At 41.7% G+C, this 11,864-nt stretch overlaps 1 protein-coding gene across 1 annotated transcript; it reads right to left on the bottom strand.

The window, feature by feature from the left end:
* Window positions 1-344: 344 nt before the first annotated feature.
* LOC123049480 (disease resistance protein RGA5) lies at window positions 345-1,585 on the bottom strand. Its single transcript, XM_044472390.1, has 3 exons — window positions 1,287-1,585; window positions 1,121-1,199; window positions 345-1,047 (listed from the first exon to the last, which is right to left on the bottom strand). Exons 1-3 carry the CDS (start codon window positions 1,290-1,292, stop codon window positions 509-511), a joined length of 624 nt encoding a protein of 207 aa, XP_044328325.1. The 5' UTR covers window positions 1,293-1,585; the 3' UTR covers window positions 345-508.
* Between the last annotated feature and the right edge of the window lie 10,279 nt (window positions 1,586-11,864).

Below are 11,864 nucleotides of genomic sequence, written 5' to 3' on the forward strand. Positions count from 1 at the left end.
TCTTCAGGTTGGATCTTTTAGATCTACGCTCCTCTTCATCGTTGGTTGCTTATCTGGTGCGCTGGTCCTATGGGACTTTAGCACGACGACTTCCCAACTGTATACTAGAGCAACTTTTGCCCAGCTCCGGTGAGGGAGGGGCGATGACGGTGGTGCGCCTTCGGCTTGCTTTAGCACTTGTAGTCATCGCTAGGTGGTCTACGGATCTTGATTTAATTTTTATTATTTCCGTTTTTCGTTGTACATCCATAATTGAAGATGAATAGATCGGAAGTTTTCCAAAAACCAAAATGTTTTCACAAAAAACCAATAACACCTTTATCTTAAAATTCGTTGAGGTGTACAAGCCGCTAACTAACGTTGTGCACTAAATTCAAATTCAAGGAAGAAGTACGAATGAACCAAAGAACACCACAATTTAGTGCCAATGTTTCCATCGTAGTGCCACAGGTTGGTTCATTTGAAATACTTGAAACGGCAAACATTGGCACCACGATGGAAACGACTGCTACTGTATCGAGCAGCAGCTGGGCTTTCCCCCGCCGTGGTGCCGACGCCAGCTCCTGTCGTCGTGCCGGTGCCGCTCGATCATCGGGGAGTAGTTCGCCGGGTGGCTGCACGCCACCGCGCTTGCATAGCTGCTGCCCCCGTACCCGCTGTGCCCTGCCGCGGGTGACGCGTGGTAGAAGGACGGGCTGGACGCACTGGGATAGTATCCCGCTTCGGCTTGCCTGTGGTCTCCCGACCACCGTGCAGCGCCGGGATTGGCCGCCGGCGACGGCGCGTAGACCGGGTACGTGACGCGGCCGGGAGTGTTCGTGGGATGCAAGTGGTACGGCGACCGGGACTGTCCGCCGACGACGTCCCTGGACGTGCCCGGCAGATACCCTGACGCCGAGGTGCCTTCGGGCAGCGTCCGCAGCTGCACTATCTCGGCCTCCCCGACTTCCTTCTTCAGTTTCTTGGTCAGATGGCTCTCGTCCACGCCGTCGCCGATGACCACCAGCAGATCCCTGTCCCTGCCGGCCACCGTGATCGACACCACTCCTGAATTGAAACCCACCCAGTTTAATTCACTGCATGCAGAGGAATAATCCATCAACACCGGGTCCGTACTTACCGCTGACGGTTGCGGCCACCTTGAGAGCTCTCTTGTGGTATTTGTCCGAGCCCGGCTGCATCCGGATGATGATCTCCTTCTGAAAGATTTGCGCCGGCGGTTCAGACGTGTTAGCTACACAGACGGACGCATCATCAACATAAACTGGACTCAAAGAACTTCTTACTCTCATGGTGTTTGCAGTCGCAGCTGTTCAAGGGATTCCGAATAAACAAGCTGTGCTGAGGCAAGAGAAGAATGTTTTGCCGTCCCCCGTATGGCTGTAGAGCTATTGCTAGGACGTGTGGTGGTGACCGGTCATATAGATCTCCTATCTTTGAGATGGAAATTTCTCCGTTTTTCTGGTCGCTGACAAGGGCTACGGATGACCGCCGTGGCAAGAATTGCATGACAGTTTCAGAAAACGACATTTTTTGTTTACAAACTTGAGAATGTGACTTGGCACCTCAGACTTTGCCCAATTCAAACATAAAAAGGATACCGTAAGCCACACAAAGCAAGACATCTCACCCGTCATTTTTCTATCGAGCTGGTAGAAGGGAGTAGTAAAAAGTTGGCCAAAGGTGCAAATTATATAGACATGTGCCCTGGAGTGTTGACATAATAAGAGCTCTCAAGGAAAAAGCAATCATAGTGCCATTGAAAATTCGTTGCCGAATCAGTGTAGAATCCAGGAACATGATTCGTGGCGTGTCATTTCGATCAAAGCTGCGGCTGTGACTAGATCGTATGTACTGTAGCAGTTGAGAGGTACTAGTAGGAGTAGATGGCACTGGTTTGACCAAAGCTAGCTTGACGTCCCCTGCTTGCGACAGCACTGCCTTGTCATGCTCCTGTCATCTTTATCGCGGGTAGAGCCCAATAAAAGAAAAACGAAATGGTTGGCTACTTGATGGGTGAACACTTCTATAATTGCAGGTCAGCTCTACTAGAGTAGGCATGTTTATCCTACCTAATGAAGCAGTGGTCTCTGATGTCGTTAATTGACCTGAAACCACTCTGGGGAGTTTGAAGGAGAACAAAACAAAGATATATAGCCGGTGAAATCAACACAATAGGGTACTAATGTTTTTTAGATTGAATTGACCAAATGGTTAGATTTTCTTTCTTGAACCATAATGGAGAGCTGTACGTGATATTTCAGAGAAAAAAAGCATGTGTACAAAATCTCATCATGTACCTGACAAACAAACCAGGGCTGTATCTAAGAAAACGGAGGCCCGGTGCAAGATCAAAACGTGGGCCCTCAACTTTACATATTTTTCTTGCTTTTCTCCATGTCATGATTCATACTTCTTAATTCCGAAGTCATTTCAGAAAGTAAAGCAAAGAGAGAAATAAAAACTGAACATGGAGATCATAGGGAATGAAGTAACCTCACTAATGTGAGAAGCAAACTATGGGTAGGGGTGGGCACGGTTAAACCGAAAACCGAAAAACCAAACCGAACCAAACCATATTAACCGATTTGTCAGTTAATTCGGTGGTTTGGTTTGTGTTCGGTTTTCAGTGCCCAGAAACCGAATAGACCGAACAAACCGATACGTAGGATGCCTCGTGTAAATACCATGTTCCCTCCATCATGCTGTGGTCTCTCCAAAAATTAAATTAGGCGGCGGCCTCTTCAGCCATTGGCGAACAACTAAACATCCGGCCTAACTCGGCGAGCTAGCAATCACCGGCAAATCCTTGTTGGTTGTGGCGGACATCCGGCTAGCCGCTGGATCACATGTACTTTTACAACCGCTCTGAGTTTCTAATCGCTCCCAATCTAACTAATAATGTCCATGTATATCTGGTATGTATGCATGCCTCTTGGTCGTGCAAGTAACTACTAGTGTATCATTTAGTGCATGAGCTGCTCAGTTTGGAGACATCACACGTGTTCTTCCGTACATAATACATGGCATGTTTCATGAGATTTTTCTACTTAATTATGTTCACTAGTTTGCTTGACTGAATAAAGCATTGCTTGATGTTAAGGTTGCTAGCTCTTGTGACTATTTTATGCATTCTATACAATGCAAATCAGTGCTCATGAATCATTACACTTACACTGACGAGTGCATGTATTTCGGTTAACCAAAGAAACCAAACCGATATATTATGGTTAATATGGTTCGGTTTCTTAACTTTGTGTGCTTATTTTGGTTTCCATTTCTTCAAAACCAAAATTATAAAAAACCGAATAAACCGAACCATATTAATCATATAAACCGAACACCCAGCCCTTACTATGGGGCGGCAGCGTGTGTTGCTGTGGTTTTCTTCTTGACGAACCAAAATTTGGCTCGCAAAAAAAAGAACCAAAATTTGGTGACCAAGAACTCATAGGCTCCAACTAAATTAGCAGGGGCACGACCTGGGGCCCACCCGTGCCATATGGGCTTTTGGCCAACCCTTAAAGCGATTGGAGCTCTTCTTTCGCCGCAAAAAAACTAATTTTCGGAGAAAACTCCCCTCAAAATCTCAGCCCGATCGGAGTACAGATCTCCAGCTATTTAAAAAATATTGTTCAGCTAGAAAACGGTACCGAAACAGAGAGGAAAACACAGACAAAAACGAGAGGGGAGATCCAATCTCAGAGGGGCTCCCGCCATCTGGGAACCATGGCGGCCAAGGACCAGAGGGGGAATCCTCTCCCCATCTAGGGGAGAGGCCAAGCAAGAAAAAGAACAAGTAGTAGTAGTAGAAGAAGACTAGGGGGGGGGGGGGCTCTCCCAGTGGCGCCGGAGTGCCTCCGGCAGAATCATCGTCACAACGACCATCTCCATCAACTTCGCAGTCTTCATCAACACCTCTATCACCATCCTCCCTCTATACCAATGGTCCACCCCCGCAACCCACTGTAATCCCCTACTTGAACATGGTTTTTGGTGCTATGAAATTATCCATTGATTTGTGTCATCGCTATTCCGTTTGAGTAGATTATCTTGTCCTATGGGTTAATTGGTGAATTTTTATGATTGGTTTCAATTACTTGTGGTTATGCTACTGTCCTTTGGTGCCCATCATATGAGCGCGCCCGTGGATCACCATATAGGGTTAGTTGTATATTGATAGGACCATGAATTGGGGGCGAGAGCTACATAAACTTCTCCCTACCATAGTTTATTTCTTGTTTCTGAGTAAAGCAAACGTTTAGTGTGCGTAAAGTTGTATCGATGGTCCATAGAACTTGAGAGAATATTAATTCTACCTTTAGCTCCTCTTTGGGTTCGACACTATTACTTTTCGAAAAGGCTACAACTGACTCCCTACACTTACTGGTTATCACCACCTTTTCTGGCACCGTTGTCGGGGAGCAATAGCGTGGGGTGAATATTCTCGTGTGTGTTTGTTGGCTTTATCTCTAAGTAGATTTTATTTTCTGTTCTAAGTTGTTCTCTATCTTTAGTTATGGATATGGAACACGAAACACAAAAAAATAGTTGTACTTGCTACTCATGGAGTTGGGGAACCTCCTAAAATCCTCGACGCTGCTTATGTGTGGAACATTAAATATTACGTTGATAATCCTGATAAATCCCCGTCCAATATGGTAATGGGATATACTTTGGATCAGCGTGAATACTTTACGGATTATCACTTCACACAAAAAGGGAAACACATATGGGATAAAAAAATTTACATTAGTATGCTTATAATTCGTGCTCTACGTATGATTTTACCTTTTGCTCTAGAATGAAGATTCAACATCTTCCCTTACAATGTGAGTTTAATGATAATGAAACCTTGGTTTCTTATGCTAATGGTATATATGATTACTATTGATGCTAAGTAAATAGAAGAATTTGTTACTTTTAAGGGTGCTTATGAAATGGTTTCTTTGCTTAAAGATTATGATAAGTATGATGATGCCCTTTACAAATATGAAAATCTTACCATACTTAAATATTGCTATGAAAACTATGAATACAATGCTAACATTAATGAATTTATTGAGAGAATGTCTGTTGCCCTAGAAGAGACTAATATTTTGTAGGAACTTATGGAAGAAGAAATTGTTGAAAATGTGAGCTCATCAGATGAAAAAGATGAGGAGGAGAATAAAAACAAAACGAGGAAGAGCAAATTAGCTACATGTGTCCACCTTCTAATGAGAGTAACTCTTCAACTCATACATTGTTTAATTTTCCTTCGTGCATATCGAAGGAGGACTGTTATGTTGATGAACAATAATCCCTTGGATTCATTTGAAATATTTCTTTTTGATGAACTTGATGTTTGCCATGTTAATGGCCATATATAATGCCACTATTAATGGTGCTTACGGAGATGAACTTGCTATAGTTCCTTATTTTAAGAAAGAAATTATTGCTATTGCATCCACACTTGATAGTCCTATTATCCTTTTGAATTCTCCCAACTACACTATATTTGAGAAGTTTGCACTAATTAAGAATTATATTCATGGGTTGCGTCTTACCATTGCATTTGATGATTCTACTGGGTATAATATGCATGTGCTTGCTGCTCCTACTTGCAATTATTATGAGAGAGGAATCTCATCTCCACCTCTTTATATTTCTAATACAATAAAATTGCAAAAAATTACCTACACTATGCATTAGCCTTTACCATGTGTGCATGAATTGTTCTCTTATGACATGCCAATGCATAGGAAGAGAGTTAGACTTTGTTGTTATATGATATATGTTACCTTGTGCAAATATTTAAGATCCAAATATTTGTTGATTAAATTTGGCTTTGATGTACCTTGGGATCTTGGTTTAATGATTACTTGAGCACCTTTATGTCTAGCTTAATGTCTTTAAAGAAAGCGCTGCCTGAGGGAGAACTCGAAAGTTTTACAGAGTAATTTTCTTATTTTTTCTGCTTACATTCAAAAAAAAAGTGGGGAACTTAAAACTTTTTCTAATAGAAAAGTGAAAATGAGAAAGATGAGCACCGTGGAAGTGGGGGCTAGCCTTGAACTTTGTTCGTATGCATGGAAACTTTGTGAACCTTGAATCACAGAAACTTTTCAACAAAAATAGTTATCCCCTTGTATAAATCTTCTGTATTATGAAAATAATGTGCCAAGATTTTCCTTTAGGATATTTAAATTGCAAGTTTGATATGTGCTATGGAGAAACAAAAAGTTTTGTTTTAGTATTTGAATTTACATATTTTACTGGAACATGAAAAGTTTCTAAATTTTTACACATTATTTTTTATAAATTTTTATTAGGTACTAATTTTTCAGAATTTTGGAATTAAAGCAGTATAGGTTCCATTAGCATCTTCACAGACTATTCTAATTTTACAGATTGTTGTTATTTATTTCTTTATCTACTTATGTTTGCAATTTTGTTGAAGCCCCATTGATGTGGGAGTGTTAGAATTGTGTTAGTATACAATAGGTAATGTTGGATTATAACTATGCGATAATGTTACAGTAGGTCATGATGAGATTTGATGCTATTTGTACTGGCCCCTCTAATAAAAGTTCTGTTGAGTTTTGTGTGGATGAAGTTTTTAAGGCTAGGGGGGAGATATCGATATGAGAGGAATGCAGAGAGGCAAGAGTTCAAGCATGGGGATTACCAAGGCACCGAAAGTAAATATGGAAGGAGACTCAGCGTCTAAACTTGGGGATGCCCCAGAAGGCACCCCCTCTTTCTTCCTCGACAATTATCGGTTTGTATCGGTTGGGCCTAATTTTTTATTTGTTCACATAATGTGCGTAAATTCTTGGAGCGCCATTTGTTTTTCATTTTGTTTTTCTTTTAGTTTTTCATCATGCTAGAATGGGATAGTCCTTGCTTGAATTATAGAATGCTCTTTGCACTTCACGCATATCTTTTGAGTATGGCTTTATAGAATGCTTCATGTGTTTCATGTATAGATTTTGAAGTTTGGATGCTTGTTTATCTACATTTGAAGTACTGTTATTTGTAGAATGCTCTTTTGCATCACGCATATTTGTTAGAGCTTGGCCAAGTATTTTATAGAAAGGATTAGACTCTGTTGCTTCACTTATATCTTTTAGGAGAGTTCAATAGGAATTGGCCATTTGTATGGTTAGTCCTAGGTATGTATTGGTGTTATATATGAAAACTTGCATAAAACCTATAGATCATTGAACATGACAAGTTTGATTCTTTACAATAGTTTTGCAATATTGAGGTAGTAATGTTTGATCGTGTGGGTGCATGGTTAAAGTTAAGTACGAATATTGGTGTTAAGGTTTGTGAGACTGTATTCAAGAAGTCTGGGTGTGGGATTTCTTAAAGTGGTGTTCACGTGCGTACGGATTGTGGCGCATGATGGTTAACTCCTACCAACCTCCCCCTAGGGCATGCGGGTTGTGCTTGCTTGGAGATGAGCTCCTAGACTTTCACAATAAATGCTTGAGTTCTTTACGACTAATGTGAGCTTTTTGTCTATAAGCACTTCCACCTATCCATATTTTGCTAGCTCTTTGGTACCGTGCATTACCCACTCTCACCTCAAGACATGGTCCAAACTTTGCTGGTGCATCCAACCCCGTGGGATGATATGCTTTCTCACACATAAGCCTCATTACATCTACCTCAAATAGCCACCATACCTACATATTATGGTATTTCCATAGCCATTCCAAATATATTGCCATGCAACTCCCATTGTTACTATTCATTACATGACCTAAGTATTCATTGTCATTTTGCTTTGCATGATCATATAGAGCTGACATGATATTTGTGGCAAAACCATCGTTCATCATTATTAATACATGTTACGTTAGATCATTACACATCCTAGTACACTGTCAGAGGCATACATATGTAGTCATCATATTGTTTCATACTATGAGTTGTAAGTCAAATAAAAGTGTGATGCATTCTTAAGTGTGCCCCTACTCATGAGGATAAAAAAAGGCCGAAAAGTGTCCCTAAAAAACAAAGAACCAAAAAAGAGAGAAAAAGAGAGAGGGGGCACACTACTATCCTTTACGATACTTGTGCTTCTAAGTAGTACCATGAATTTCATATAGAGAGTTTTCATATACTTCATGATTATGCTAGTGGGATTTTTCATATTATAGAACTTGGCTTGTATATTGCAATGATGAGCTTCCTCAAATGCTTGAGGTTTTCATGAGCATGTAAGTTGGATGCACACCCACTTAGTTGTATTAGGAGAGCTTTCATACACTTATAGCTCTAATTCATCCGTTGTATGGAAAATCCCTACTCCTCACATTGACATCGATTATAAAGCCTCTCCATTGCGTAATGGTCAAGCCCATAGACTTTCTTATAATTTTTATCTTCTCAATTAAACCCCATCATTATTCTCTGCGCCGTTCTAAGTGCTAATACCTTGGCTCACTCTCAAGTAGTGCATGAGAGTTGAATAGCTGAAGCGAGAAAAGTGTGACTTAATTGCTTGGTTTGGCGTCTGGATTAGTTCATGATTTGATATCTTTATACTAGGAAGATTGAGCATGCCATGCTTATCGTGATTAAGTGTGTATGGAATCACTTTCTTTAGCATCTTTATTTTGGAAAGGCAACGATTGTCTATTTTGCATGGTCATGTATTGTTATTTAATCTCAAATTGATAGACTACTGCCATTAATCACTTCTATCCTAAGTGCACACCACTGTTGCATTATTTGATCAAGAGTGCGCTAGGTAGCATGCAACATAAAAAATTATCTTTGTTTTATCATTTACCTACCTGAGGACGAACATGAATTAAGATTGGGGATACTGATACGTCTCCGACGTATGTATAATTTTTGATAGTTTCATGCTATTGTTATACCACTTTCACATATTTGTGGCATCAGTTTATATTATTTTTATTTGGACTAACCTATTTACTTAGTGCCAAAGGCCAGTTTCTGTTTTCTATTGTTTTGGGGATTTTAGGTGAAAAAATCATGGAGCCAGAATGACCTCATTTTTTGTCCAATTTTTATTGGAATTATCAGAATTTTTGGCGAAGGAATCACGAGAAACAATGCCCGAGTGCTCCACAAGGGCAGGGGTGCGTCTTAGGGCCCACCTGCGCCATGTAGGCTTGTGGCCAAGCATTAAGTCCGTTGGAGCTCTTCTTCACCATAAGTAAGCTAATGTTCGGAGAAAAATGCCCTCAAATTTTTAGCCCGATCAGAGTTATGGATCTCTAGCCATTTAAGAACCAAAAAACAGTACGGAAACAGAGAGGAAAACAAGTGAAAAGAACAGGGGACTTCCAATCTCGGAGGGGGCGGGCGGCCAAGGACTAGAGGGAGAATCCTCTCCCCATCTAGGGGAGAGACCAAGGAAGAAGTAGAAGGGGCTCTCTCTGCTACTTCTTGAGCTTACGTTGGTTTTTCCTTGAAGAGGAAAGGGTGATGCAGCACAGTAGAGATAAGTATTTTCCTCAGTTAAGAACCAAGGTATTGATCCACTAGGATAAACGTGCAATTCCCCAATAGATGCACCTACACAAAAAATCAAACACTTGCACCCAACACGATAAAGGGATTGTCCATCCCTTCACAATCACTTGCAAAGGTGAGATCTGATATAGATAGATAGAACTAAACAAAAAATAAAATATTTTTGGGTTTTTTGGTTTATAGATCTGAAAATAAAAGATTGCAAAATAGTAGATCAGAAACTAATATGATGGAAAATAGACCCGGGGGCCATAGGTTTCACTAGAGGCTTCTCTCATGAAGGCAAATAATTCGGTGGGTGAACAAATTACTGTCGAGCAATTGATAGAAAAGCGCAAAGTTATGACGATATCCAAGGTAATGATTATGCAATATAGGCATCACGTCCGTGTCAAGTAGACCGATTCCTGCCTGCATCTACTACTATTACTCCACACATCGACCGCTATCCAGCATGCATCTAGAGTATTAAGTTCATAAAGAACGGAGTAACGCCTTAAGTAAGATGACATATTGTAGAGGAATAAACTCAAGCAATATGATGAAAACCCCATCTTTTTATCCTCGATGGCAATAATTCAATACGTGTCTTGCTACCCCTACTTTGTCATTGGGTGACATCACGCAAGATGGAACCCAAAGCTAAGCCCCTCTCCCATTGCAAGAAAAACCAATCTAGTTGGCCAAACCAAATCGATAATTCAAAGAGAAATACAAAGATATCAAATCATGCATATAAGAATTCAGAGAAGATTCAAATAATATTCATAGATAAGCTGATCATAAATCCACAATTCATCGGATATCGACAAACACACCGCAAAAGAAGATTACATAGGATAGATCTCCAAGAACATCGAGGAGAACATGGTATTGAGAATAAAAGAGATAGAAGAAGCCATCTAGCACTACTAGAAAAATGCTTATACATAGAAGTTTAGCAGTACCGTTTTTTTGGGACACACGCTACTGCTAATTTGCAGCAGCGCTGGTTTCGGAGCGCGCTACTGGTACTGGTTAGCAGTAGCGTTGTTTAGCATAGGACGCGCTACTATTACATGTGCCGTAGGGCCCCGAACGGAAGCCCACTTAGCTGTAGCGTTTCCTATCCACCCACGCTACAGCTAGTGGGCTTAGCAGTTGCGCTGGCCCATACCCCGCGCTACTACTATACCAAAAGAAAACCTCGCGCCCCCCGCACCCCCCACGCACCCCTCACTTCGATCGATCCCCTCCGCCCGCAGCCGCAACGGTTAGTGTTCTGCCCGCGACGCCGCCACCGCGCGCCACCTCCCGCCACCGCAGGTAATGCTCCTCCCCTCTCTCACCGCCCCGGTCTGTCACCGGCCGCCTAACCCACTCCCCCTACTGCCCCCAACTCCGCCGCCGCCCCCACTCCCCCTTCTGCCCCCAACCTCCGCCGCCGCCCCCACTCCGATGACGGGGCCGTGGAGGGGGACGCCCGTGACGGGGCCATGTAGGTGAAGGAAATATGCCCTAGAGGCAATAATAAAGTTATTATTTATTTCCTTATATCATGATAAATGTTTATTATTCATGCTAGAATTGTATTAACCGGAAACATGATACATGTGTGAATACATAGACAAACAGAGTGTCACTAGTATGCCTCTACTTGACTAGCTCGTTAATCGAAGATGGTTATGTTTCCTAACCATAGACATGAGTTGTCATTTGATTAACGGGATCACATCATTAGGAGAATGATGTGATTGACTTGACCCATTCCGTTAGCTTAGCACTCGATCGTTTAGTATGCTGCTATTGCTTTCTTCATGACTTATAAATGTTCCTATGACTATGAGATTATGCAACTCCCGTTTACCGGAGGAACACTTTGTGTGCTACCAAACGTCACAACGTAGCTGGGTGATTATAAAGGTGCTCTACAGGTGTCTCCAAAGGTACTTGTTGGGTTGGCGTATTTCGAGATTAGGATTTGTCACTCCGATTGTCGGAGAGGTATCTCTGGGCCCACTCGGAAATGCACATCACTATAAGCCTTGCAAGCATTGCAACTAATGAGTTATTTGCGGGATGATGTATTATGGAACGAGTAAAGAGACTTGCCGGTAACGAGATTGAACTAGCTATTAAGATACCGACGATCGAATCTCGGCAAGTAACATACCGATGACAAAGGGAATAACATATGTTGTTATGCGGTTTGACTGATAAAGATCTTCGTAGAATATGTGGGAGCCAATATGAGCATCCAGGTTCTGCTATTTGTTATTGACCGGAGACGTGTCTCGGTCATGTCTACATTATTCTCGAACCCGTAGGGTCCGCACGCTTAAAGTTCGATGACGGATATATCATGAGTTTATGTGTTTTGATGT

Source organism: Triticum aestivum, chromosome 2D, assembly GCF_018294505.1.
Source record: "Triticum aestivum cultivar Chinese Spring chromosome 2D, IWGSC CS RefSeq v2.1, whole genome shotgun sequence".
Lineage (NCBI taxonomy): Eukaryota > Viridiplantae > Streptophyta > Magnoliopsida > Poales > Poaceae > Triticum > Triticum aestivum.

Bases quoted from the DNA above. Each gene is read 5' to 3' on its own strand.
- LOC123049480 (XM_044472390.1), bottom strand. The intron at 1,048-1,120 runs GTAAGTACGGAC...GTTTCAATTCAG, and splicing joins GGTGGCCGCAACCGTCAGCG to GAGTGGTGTCGATCACGGTG.